The sequence below is a fragment of the Ambystoma mexicanum genome, chromosome 14 (assembly GCF_040938575.1).
Source record: "Ambystoma mexicanum isolate Mex_15411 chromosome 14, UKY_AmexF1_1, whole genome shotgun sequence".
NCBI classification, from domain to species: Eukaryota; Metazoa; Chordata; class Amphibia; order Caudata; family Ambystomatidae; genus Ambystoma; species Ambystoma mexicanum.
Genome location: NC_090940.1, coordinates 189,951,904 through 189,964,460, shown reverse-complemented (window position 1 = coordinate 189,964,460; position 12,557 = coordinate 189,951,904). Strand labels below are relative to the sequence as shown.

At 50.1% G+C, this 12,557-nt stretch overlaps 1 protein-coding gene across 1 annotated transcript in view; it reads left to right on the top strand.

Moving 5' to 3' along the window:
- Positions 1-4,729: 4,729 nt before the first annotated feature.
- The window catches only part of L3HYPDH (trans-L-3-hydroxyproline dehydratase), an 857,007-nt gene continuing 849,179 nt past the window's right edge, over positions 4,730-12,557 (top strand). The window contains exon 1 of the mRNA XM_069638894.1: positions 4,730-5,375. Coding sequence (XP_069494995.1) covers positions 4,844-5,375 — 532 coding nt within the window. The 5' untranslated portion in view covers positions 4,730-4,843. The remainder of the gene's footprint in view (positions 5,376-12,557) is intronic.

The window sequence follows — 12,557 nt, the reverse complement described above, 5'->3', positions numbered from 1 at the left end:
ATGCCTGCTAGGAGCCCTTGGTTTAAGCATGATGCTGGCGCTGCGTAGTAGGCAGAGAGCCTACTGCTGCAGGGTGCTCCGCCCTGACAGTGCCCCTGCTGGGCAACGCTGTCGTTGATGCCCCCCTGTGCAGGCAGAGCCCCTGCTGGGCATCTCTGAATGGAGGTGCCCGTGTCCCTACTGGGCAACTCCGTCGCTGTGTATGGTGTTAGCATGGGTGCCCCCAGGCTATGGAAGAGCCCATGTGCTCACGGGCTGTCAGGGTGCCCCCTGTTCACTGATGTCTTCTCTGTGCTCTCAGCATGTTGGCTGGGTGCCCCCAGTCTTGGTCTGCCTGACCTGCGTGGCGGCAGGCCAGGACATAACATTGGCGACGAGGATGTTCGGGCCCCTGTGCCCTGTATTTGTCAAAAAGCAGCATCCGTCGCAGAGAAGAGGAACCCTGCGGGGTGTTTGGCCGCCCATCGGCAACGAAGAAAGATAAGATTGGGAGAAGCTGAGCGACCTCTGCCACTCGTGGAGAGGGAGCGCGATGCAGGGGGCAGCAGCAAAATAAATAAAGCTATCTCCCACTGGAGATTGAAGAGAGGGGAGTGTGTGGCCCAGCCCTGGTGGCTGCCAGCAGTAGTGCAAGCCTGCAGGCTGCCACAGCGCCAGAGCCCCAGAAAGATACCGGGCCACCCGGCGGTGCAATTTAAATGAAGTGCTCCATGCCGCGCGTGGTGTAAGGGGAAAATGCAGCAGCCCTCAGAGTGATCCCGGGCCAGCTGGCGGTAAAGATCTATATGCTCCGGTTTATGGTCTTTCCATCGAATATTTTTCATCGAAGGTAAGTACCATCAAATATTTTTCATCGAAAAATGTTCCATCAAATTCCCATACATAAAGTGCAAAGTGCATATGCATGAAATCCTTTCATCTAATAGGGTTTCGTTACATAAACACTTTACATTTTTTTGCATGGAAATTCAATGGAACATAACGTTACAGTGAGCTGTCCAAGTGCTGAAATCTATATTTTTAACACTGGACAGCTCCCTGTAACTTAGGTTTTTTTTATTGGTGGGGTCTCCCCACCCAAACCCCCCTCAACCCCCAGAGGTCCTCCCCCTCTAACCTCCCACACCAACCCCCATGTTCAAAATGTAACCCTTGTCCAGTGCTGAAATCTTCAATGTATTTCAGCACTGGACAGCTCCCTGTAACTTGTGGTATTTATTATTTATTGGGGGGGTTCCCCCAACCCACCCCCTAACCCTAAGGGAACCATAACCCTAAATCTAACCCTTGCCCTAACCCTCTTTCTAACCCTTGCCCTAACTCCAACCCTTGCCCTAAACCTAACCCTAATTCTAACCCTTACCTAAAATCCATCGAAATTCATTCAATAAATATGCTTTTCGATGGAAAAGCATGTCAATGAATACATTTCAATGGATAAACATTAGATGGAAATTAATTTGATGGAAAGACCACATACCATATGCTCCATGCCCGAGCTGCCATAAAGGAAGTGCGGCAAAGGCCACTGCCTAAATTGTTGAAGTCCTCCTGCCTGGGGGAGAGCAGGTTGAAGTCCTCCCGACTGAGGCTACATAGTGTATGACATGCTCCCTGAAGGAACGGCCCGCTCGGCTGTGGTCACAATATTAAATAGATTAGCTCCCCAATGGAGCCCGGGGTACTCAGTGGTAAAAGAAGTGAAGCGCTGCAAGACAGCTCAATGAAAATAAACTGCAGGGGTCCCCTGCAGATCAAGATCCTAGCGGCGGTGACTGTACATTGAAAAAAAGGAAAGGAGAGGGGAAAGAGCAGAAGAGGGTTGTAGCTCTTGCGAGTGCTTATGCACCCTCTGCTATCAGCAGTATCCTACCAACAGCCCTTGCCTGGAAGTTCTCTCCATACAACAAAAAATTGACCTTAAAACCATTTGTCTCACCTACAAAGCCTTAAACCATCTAGCCCTACCCTATCTCACCAACAAATTCACTATGAAATCTGCCGCCAGAATTACCAGATCCTCCAATACCTTATGCCTAAAAGAGCCTAGATTCACATTAAAAAGAGCTGGAGGATCCAGCTTCACAGTCCTTGCCTCCCAACTCTGAAATACCTTACCACTCAACATTAAATCTATCGAGTCCTTTCAGTCTTTTAGGAAACAAGTTATTAGTTGGCTACTGGACAAAAACGAGCATTTTCCATCTGCCCTCCCCCATGCCTGACGATACTGCCTATACTTAATTGTACCTACCTGAAAACTGTACTATTGCTTAAATGTACAAATGTATTTCTTGATGCACCCTTTTACCTCTGGGCCCGGAGCGCTATATAAATAAAACAAACAAACAAACAAATGAGTGGCCTGTCACCCTGCCACCAGTACTGTGCTGCTGCCTGCCCAAACTATCCATGGACTACGCTGATGTGGCTTTGCCGGCCCCTGAACTGTGAACTGAACTGTCCTGAACAGATGCCAATGGAAGTCGGACTGGTCTACTGCAGACCTGCAATTGCTTAATATGGACTCAGTAGCCATCCACATAAAGGCTGGGTGTCTGCAGACCCTGGACATGGTTAAAATGGCCCAGCCAGGTTGCGATGTGAAGCTGTGATCCTGCATTAAGTTCCACTCACCCAGGTTAATAAAGGGTTTGTTTAAATGTGGAATTTCCAACGTGTCACCAGCAGTCCACCGACCCTAAAACCTTAAGTGTGTAGCAATGCTCAGTATGTCTGTTATGTTTGAAAGTACCAAAGTAAGCTTGGAGGTAGTGATTGTCCCAACTTGAGTTCTGTTGTACGTGAGCATTGTCTGCACCAGGATGTCAAGCTTTGCTGTTTGTGACTGGTAATTGATGTAATGTCCAGTGGTGTTTCCCCATTTGTTTGTTCGTTATGAAAAAGGAGGAGAGTGGTGTGTCACCCTTCCTGGGAGCATGGTATCTCCCAGGGATCGTGCTAAGGTCACATGGTGGTGACCAGGTGACTGAAACGATAAAAGGGACGAGCCAGTTCCAGCTCGTCAGTCAATGCAACCCGACTCCTGCCTGCTGTGTGTCTTTGGTTGCAGCGCGATTCTGGCGCTGCGTAGTAGGCAGAGGGTCTGCTGCTGCAGGGCCCTCCACCCTGACAGTGCCCCTGCTGGCCAACGCTGTCATTGATGCCCCCCGTGCAAGCAGAGCCCCTGCTTGCCAATTCTGCATGGAGGTGTCCGTGCCCCTGCTGGGCAACTCTGTCGCTGTGTCTGGTGTTAGCCTGGGTGCCATCAGGCTATGGAAAAGCCTTTGTGCTCACGGGCTGTCAGGGTGCCCTCTGTCCACCCAGTGCTTCCAGCATGTCGGCTGGGTGCCGCCGGTCTTCGTCTGCCTGGCCTGCATGACAGCAGGCCAGGACAGAACAATCTGGACATGGGGCCTTTCTTCTTTAAGCAAACCCCTGGTCATTGACCCAGTGCTCCCACCCATTCTCAAACCCTCTAGCGTGCACTCCCCCGACATTATATTGCCCAAGGGTCTCACCCAGGACCATCAGAATGCCCGGAATGGGCCCCTCCCACCGTCCACCACACTCTGTAGAAACACAAGGTGGTGGTTGGGGAAAGGCCATACCGCTTCTCACGGTGGGTGACTTCTGCGGAAAAATAAAGGTGAGGGCAGCGCATAGTGATGTCGCCCACTCGGGCCTCTTTCAGGGGCCTGCGAAAAAACACCCCTCGCCTGACCACCCTGCAATGCGGCCACGGCCGAGGGACACAATTCCACCATAACCTTACTCCCCACGGCACGGAAAGCGCAGTGTCTGACCCAAGATAAACGCCCGACCGCGAAGCAAGTGGAGGGAGGGTCTATGCCAAACACAAGGCTCTAAAAGCCCATACTACAGGGAACAGCAGGCCCGTTCCCTGCCCTCCCCCACACTTACCTCCTCATCCCGCCTCAGCTCGCCTTTCCTGAAATCCTTCCTACACCCAGCCAGTCCAGGAAAATAGAGGGTGATTGATTGGGGTGCCGTGCTTATAAGCACCTTTTTTGGGAGCGGGGGCTAACTTTCTTTACATCTCCCACCTTGGGATTCCCTCCCCCCGCCCATTCCCTGTCTTCTGGCGTCAGCCAGTCTGCTTGGGGCTCCCCATCTGCTCCTAGCTACCGGGGGATGATGAAGACGGGGACTCAGGACGGCCTACTGGGTGATGCGGCTATGGCAGCGTCCTCGCCAGGCCTCCCTTCGCTCGGCGTGTCCCCTGGTTATCTGGACCAGGGGCCTGTCTTCTCCCCCATCACAATATGTAGGTACTGGAAAGAGCAGCAAGGGACATGAAGAAAAGCTTCATATTTTCCATAGTATCCTCTCCAAGGGACAGCGGCAACGTGCTTGCTTGCCTTGGAAGCAAAACAACACGCGGAGCAACACAGGTTCGATCCCCGCGTCCGCGCTTAAAAATCTCTGGGTATGAAGTAGGTTATAAATATCATATCACAAGTCTTGCAGGCTGCGCCAAAGGAAATTCAGTGAATAAAACAACTTATTTTCCAGTAGTACGGCCACACACCCCTTTCGCTTTAACCCCTGACAACAAAGCCTAACACAGGAACAATCCCACAATCCCGTCACCACCGCATCTGCTAAATATGGTAAACATACTTCATGTCACTGACAGTATGTTATAAACACAGACAAAGGACTTGCTGTCCGAACTTGGTGGGCGAACATTTCTAGCGACCCCTAGAAGTTGCAGATGTTAACGGAAATAGTAAAGAGACTGTAAAGAGACTGGGGCGCTGTCGACAGACAGATAACTTCTCGCAGAGAGGCAGGCTTCTTTTAACTTTTCTTCCAGATCATGGCGTCTGCGGCCGTGGTGGCGGCTGTAGCTGCTCGGGCGGCACAGGTAGCCCAGTCGCTAACCCTTCCCCCGCATGATGGACAAGTGCTGTCCGTAGTGGACATGCACACGGGCGGGGAGCCTGTGCGGATCCTGATCAGCGGCCTCCCCCAGATCCGAGGCTCTACCCTCCTGACCAAACGGCGTTATGTGAGTGATTCGATGGACTCTGTGCGCTGCGTTCTCATGTGGGAGCCGCGTGGGCACCGTGATATGTACGGGGTACTCCTGGTGGAGAGCGAGCTGCCGGAAGCCCACTTTGGGGTCCTCTTCATGCACAACGAAGGCTACAGTACCATGTGCGGCCACGCAGTTATAGCACTGGCTCGGTTTGCCGTGGACCAGAAGCTGGTTACCGAGCCCACCAGTCCTGAGACCCAAGTGAACTTGCACTGCCCCTGCGGCCTAGTGACCGCCTATGTGGAGTACGAGAATGGCAAAACCGGCCGGTCCCGCTTCCATAGTGTGCCCGCCTTCGTCTTCGCTACAGGTAAACAGTATTCTTAATACTAACGACTTTCAGTACTACAGCATTGGGCACCGCTGGAGAGCGGCACTGGTAATGGGTAACATGTGTCACTGAAGGGGAACAGCCCATACTAGAGACACTGCCCCCAAGTTTCAAAATATAGTTTTGACTGGCGAGAGGCAGGAAGAAAAGGAAGCAAGACACCCCGTGTAAGGGAAAAAGAAAGCGCAGTCTCCATAGACGAGACTGCTCTCCATCTTAATGGAGAGACACATTGCAGTGAGCTGCTTGTTACTTTCCCAATGGATGGAAAAGTTGATGGTGACTTGTGGTGTAGCCCTACTTTGTAGTCGAAGATGTGTGAACTCTATGCAGACTTTGTGTCGCATGACATTTTCGAGCTTTGTGTAAACTTCAGTTAAAGCAACAGAAGCAAGATCACTCAATGCAGACATGTACATTTAAAACGCCTGTAATACATTTCATGGCTCCCTGTTTGGCTACAGTTCGAATACAGGCTGGAGATTGTTTTGCTTGGGGACACAATTCAACACATTTCTGTGCATTTACGGAAAGTGAGAAAGAAGAATATTTTGTTGTCGCATTTTTCTCGAATTTCTTTATGCACGCACATAAAATCAGGTCTAGTTCCCCAAGTGGCGACGACATTGTTCAGAATAGATACAACATAATTCAAACTAGAAAGCGTATAGTTATTTGTTATTGGGCATTTGTATAGCGCCTTTATTATCACTGGTATGATCTCAAAGCGCTGTTGGTTAAACGCCCTCGGAGACCCTAGTCCAAGTCAGTGGAGAGAGTCGGGTAGTAATTATGCTTGGGTGCAATCTGTATGTGTGCAGCCTGGCCAAATTTCCGTGGTGGGTATCTGCGTTTTAATGCTAGGCGTGGTGTGGAGGTTGTGAGAGGTCTGTAGAATGTGTGCAGCAAGGCCGATTGGCACAGGGGTAGCTGCACTCTGGTGGAGGTACTTATATATGAGATTGTGTGCAGCTAGGCCGATTTTGTTGCCTACCCAGCTCCTCCGGGGGATAGCTGTGTTCTAAAGAATTGTTGGGTGTTCATGGTGGCGTGTATATTTGTGTGCAGCTAAGCCGAATTAGTCGAGGGGTATAGCTGCGCTCTATTATTTGTTGGTGCAGAGGAGAGAGTCAGCATATTGGTGTGTATTTAGAGTATTTGAGCAATGGGAGACGGTCCCTTGTTCCTGTTTACCTTCCAGTGCCTGCCAAGGTAACTATTTCTCCCTATTATAGAGGTTTGGTGCTTTTATTTCTCCCGGAAACAGTCTGTCTATGTCTCACAACTAGTCGGGTAAACAGGTCTGTCTTCGGGAACTACACAAATAGACTGTTCCGAAACTCTGTTAATCTTGCCCCTTTCCTCCTCCTCCGCCTCCTCACCTGTTGTTATGGGGCTGTCCTTTCTTCGTCTTTCCTTCCTTGGCTTCGGATGCCTCCGGTCGAAGAGGAATGGTCTTCCTCGGTCGGAAGCCACCCTGATGCCCTTTAGTGTTGGCAAACAGGAGGGGCTTCCTTCCGAAGAAGTCCGGTATTCAAGAGGAAAAAAGGCGATTGCAAAAACAACCTCTTGATGATAACAAGTCCGGAAAGGTAGGTATTCGGACCACAGGTCCCAGAATGCAACTGCGGAGGACGTAGGTTCCTACCCGGGGGGGTAATGGTCCGGAAGGCTTCTGTAGCAAATACGGATCTGAAGGGACTCCGTATGCAGAAGGAGAACCCTCTGAAGTCGGAAACAGCCTGGTGGAAGCCGCGAGCCGAAGGAACTCCGGCGGAGACTTGGATTGAAGCAGGAGGGGTGACGGAGCTGGAGTAACCCCGCCAAGCAGAAAGAATAAGGAGGTAGGGGAACGGAGAAAGGGAAGGAACAGGAGAGTAGCTGTGAAACGAGCGTTACTCACGGAAGGAAAACACAGTGAGTTGCAACGCACAGACAGGGGGGAGGGGAGGGGTTAAGAGGAAAACCGGAAAAGAAAGACTAGACCCACAACCAAACCAGGAAGAGGAAAAAGCGATCATCGGCTACTCCGTAGCCTGAAGGGCCAAAGACGCCAGGTACAGCGGCGCGTGACAGTATGACCCCCCCCTGAAGAGATGCCACCCGGTTTTCCCGGGTGGGATCGATGGAATCGGCGCACCAATAACGGAGCATGGACATGAGGTCTTGGTTCCCAGGAATCCTCCGTATGAGGATACCCCTTCCAGTGAACGAGATATTCCAGCCTCCCATTCCGGTACCTGGAATCCTGTATGGAAGCCACCTCGTATTCCTCTGGTTCGACACCTAGGGGGGGTCTTATGGTAGGAGAAGATCTCTCAAAGGGATCTGATTGACATTCCTTGAGCAGAGAGGAGTGAAACACCGGATGGATTTGTTTCATGTGATTGGGCAAATGAAGTTTATAGGCTACAGGGTTGATCCGTTTAGAGATGGTGAACGGACCCACATAGCGAGGTGAAAGCTTTGATCTTTTCAACCAACGAGGTAAGTATCTTGTAGAAAGCCATACCTTGGTTCCTTCCTGCCAGGAGGGGGAAGGCAGTCGATGACGGTTGGCTTGATTGCAGTAACGTTGACGGGTGTCTAATAGACTCCTCTTGGCTACCTTGTGGGCTTCCACAATGTTAGTTAGCAAGTGATCAACCGAAGGAATGGATGTAGCTTGAAGATCGTCCGGAAATATGGCTTGAGGGTGGATTCCGTTGGAACAGAAAAACGGACTGAGAGAAGTAGAACTATGTTTACTGTTGTTATACGAAAACTCTGCCAAGGGGAGTAGTGCCACCCAATTATCTTGCTGATGATTTATAAAACACCGGAGGTATTGTTCCAGTGAGGCATTCAGTCTCTCGGTCTGTCCGTTGGTTTGTGGGTGGAAACCAGACGATAAAGCTCTTTGTACACCTAACTTGGCGCAGAGGGTCTTCCAAAATTGAGAAGTATACTGACTTCCTCGGTCGGATATGATCTTGATAGGAAGACCATGTAGACGGAATATGTCTCGGATAAACACCGTAGCCATCTCAGCAGCAGTGGGTACACCAGGTAGAGGAGTGAAATGAGCCATCTTGGTAAAGGAGTCAACTGTAACCATAACGCACGTAAAACCTTCTGATTGCGGTAATTCAACTATGAAATCTGTAGTTATGGTACACCAAGGTCTTTCAGGGATGGGTTCGTGCTGTAACAAACCCAACGGTCTTCTGGTATCGTATTTGGACATGCAACATGTGGGACAATTCTGTACATAACTTTGAGTGTCTCTCCTTATCCCAGGCCACCAAAACTGCCGTTGTAGCAGCTCAATGGTATTAGTGATCCCTCTGTGTCCCGCTATCGGACTGTCATGACACCATTCAAGTGCTTGCCGCCTGGTCACTGGATCAGGCAGAAACAACCTTTGGTTCCTAAAACACAGACCTTCCCTGTGAGTCACATCCGGAGGTAAGGGAGAATGAGAAATCATGGCCCTTCTCACCTTTTGGAGAAAAAAGGACACAGCATTAATGATTCTTTTTGGAGGGAACATATACTCTGGACTGCTACAAACAACCCTGCCCGGCATAGGTTGACGAGAAAGGGCGTCTGCTAGAATGTTCTTAGTTCCGGGTAGGTATGTTATGCTGAACTCGTACTGGGAAAAAAAATGCGCCCATCTGGCTTGCCTGGAATTAACACACTCCATTCGTTGCAGCACCCTTAAATTCTTATGGTCAGTTCTTATGATGAAGGGATGAGCTGAGCCTTGGAGTAAGTGCCGCCATTCTTCACACGCTGTCTTCATTGCAAGCAACTCCTTTTCAAGGACTGAATAATTCGTCTGACTGGGTGTCAACGTTTTTGAAAGGTAGGCTATGGGATGTTCTAGACCCCCATGCTCTTGCAGAAGGACTGCTCCTAAGGCAGCTGCTGATGCATCCGTCTCAACGATAAACGGTAGAGTTTGGTCGGGTTGGCGTAGAACGGGTGCTGAACAGAAGGCGGTCTTGAGTTGGTTAAAAGCTTGATTGGCCTCCTCAGTCCACTTGAAGGGTTGGATCCCCTTTTTTAGAAGGGCCGTAATGGGTAGTACCGTCTTGGAGAATCCTGATATGAACTTCCTATAAAAGTTGCTCAAACCCAAAAATCTTTGAACTTCCTTGACTGAATCTGGTGTTGGCCATTCTAGTATGGCGGTGATCTTTTTGGGGTCCATCCGGATTCCTTCTCGGGACAAGAGAAATCCTAAGTAGGGGATAGTGGATACTTGAGAAAGGCATTTATTAAGATTTATTAACAGCTTGTGTTCTTGAAGCCTTAGAATGACCTGACGTAGGTGATCTTTGTGTTCCGTCTGTGAAGACGAGTAAACAAGGATATCATCTAAATAAACAATAGTGTTAAGAAAAAGGAGGTCCGAAAAAATACGGTCCATGAACCTTTGAAAAACCGCAGGGGCGTTAACCAGGCCAAAAGGCATGACACGGTACTCGAAGAGACCGAACGGAGTCCGGAAAGCCGTTTTCCATTCGTCTCCCTTTCTGACCCTTAAGAGATGGTAGGCTTGTCGGAGGTCCAGTTTAGAGAATATGACAGCCCCCTGTACTGCTTCCAATACGTCCTTAATCAGGGGCATGGGGTATCGGTCTCGAACAGTAACCCCATTGAGACCACGATAGTCTATACAGGGGCGGAGCTCTTGAGAATCCTTCTTTGGGATGAAGAATAGTGGTGCCCCAGCAGGAGAACGGGAGGGTTGGATAAGACCGTTCTGGAGGTTCCCATCTAGGTACTTCCGCAGCGCTTCCTTTTCTTTGAGGGACAAGGAGAACATCCTACCAAAAGGCACAATGGCATCCGGAACTAAATCAATAGAACAATCCTCCGGCCTGTGCGGGGGTAGTGCTAGAGGACCTTCGCAGTTGAACGCCCCCTTGAGGTCCGTCAAGAAGGCTGGAAACGGAAGGATTTCTGCAGCAGTTATCGTCATCGTTTCTGCTGGGACCATGTCTACTTTGGCGAAGTGCTCCTTCAGGAGGCAAGTTTGATGACAGTAGTCAGAAGAAAAGGCCATCTGATTCTTCATCCAATCTACGGCCGGATTATGTCTCCGGAGCCAAGTTATGCCTAGTATGACTGGAAAATGCGCTGCCTTAATAAGGTCAAATTGGATGGTCTCTTCGTGGTGCGTGACCCACATAGTTAAGGGAATCGTGGAATGAGTAATCAGACCGGAACAAAGTGGTTTGCCATCGACTCCCTCTACCTTCTGATTTTCTTCCTTCTCTTGTGTCTCGATGCCCTTCCTTTTTGCCCAGGAAATGTCCATAAAACAGCCAGCGGCTCCGCAGTCCACTAGTGCTAGTACTTCAAGTCTTCCATTCTTGGTTTGAAGCTGGACACCCATTACCATGAGTCGGTTATCATCGGAGGGCAACGTGGTGGTAATGGCTAAGGTAACGTAAGGACCTCTTGATGTACCTCGGAAATCGGCCCCTTCTACTTCCGAGGTTGGTCGTTTCCCTGGCGCCGTGGGGGTACGAGAGGGCAGTCTCGTAATAAGTGTTTGGCCGAACCACAGTACATACAGAGGTTATGGTCTTTTCTTCTCTTTCTTTCCTCCACACTTAAAGGGCCTCTCATGACACCGATCTGCATTGGTTCTTCGTGTACGTTGGTAGGTGGTGAGGAGGAACTGGGAATAGGGGAATCAACTCTAACAGAAATGCCGCGATTCTTGCGGCGTTCGGACCGTCTTTCATTCAAACGGAAGTCGATCTGAAGTACAGTGGAAATCATGTCGGAAAGCGTTGCTGGTCTAGGTACCCGTGCAAGTTCATCTTTGAGTTCCTCCCTAAGTCCTCTACGGAATATGGCATATTGGGCAGTGTCAGGCCATCCAGTCTCCACTGCTACTCGTTTAAAGTGGGATATGTAACTCAGCAGTTCACAAGTGCCTTGTCGGATGTCCAACAGCTCCTCACTGGCTACCTGGGCTGATTCCTGTTGTTCAAACGCAGCCTTGAATTGGGCGGTAAAGGCACCATAATCCTGTAGCAGGGGACTGCCGCTAGTAACTAAAGGCGCAGCCCAGGCCAACGCATTGCCCGTAAGGTTAGAAATCAAAAACCCTATACGTGCCCTATCGGACAAAAAGGACTGAGGGCGGAAAGTGAAATGTATTATGCACGCTTCCATGAACTCTTTAAACTTGCGAGGTGATCCGTCGTATTTACCAGAGGTAAGGGGTAGTGGAGGCAATTCAGACCGCAATAGCTCTCGAGTATCGATTGTTTGTCTAAGAGTAGCGTTCTCATTCTTTAGAGTTTGTACTTCTTGGGTCAAAGCCTGTACGGCATTGACTACTTCCTGCAACTGTTCGGGAGTAGCCATCACAATGTTTTTGGTTGGGCGTTGCAATCTCTCACAACTAGTCGGGTAAACAGGTCTGTCTTCGGGAACTACACAAATAGACTGTTCCGAAACTCTGTTAATCTTGCCCCTTTCCTCCTCCTCCGCCTCCTCACCTGTTGTTATGGGGCTGTCCTTTCTTCGTCTTTCCTTCCTTGGCTTCGGATGCCTCCGGTCGAAGAGGAATGGTCTTCCTCGGTCGGAAGCCACCCTGATGCCCTTTAGTGTTGGCAAACAGGAGGGGCTTCCTTCCGAAGAAGTCCGGTATTCAAGAGGAAAAAAGGCGATTGCAAAAACAACCTCTTGATGATAACAAGTCCGGAAAGGTAGGTATTCGGACCACAGGTCCCAGAATGCAACTGCGGAGGACGTAGGTTCCTACCCGGGGGGGTAATGGTCCGGAAGGCTTCTGTAGCAAATACGGATCTGAAGGGACTCCGTATGCAGAAGGAGAACCCTCTGAAGTCGGAAACAGCCTGGTGGAAGCCGCGAGCCGAAGGAACTCCGGCGGAGACTTGGATTGAAGCAGGAGGGGTGACGGAGCTGGAGTAACCCCGCCAAGCAGAAAGAATAAGGAGGTAGGGGAACGGAGAAAGGGAAGGAACAGGAGAGTAGCTGTGAAACGAGCGTTACTCACGGAAGGAAAACACAGTGAGTTGCAACGCACAGACAGGGGGGAGGGGAGGGGTTAAGAGGAAAACCGGAAAAGAAAGACTAGACCCACAACCAAACCAGGAAGAGGAAAAAGCGATCATCGGCTACTCCGTA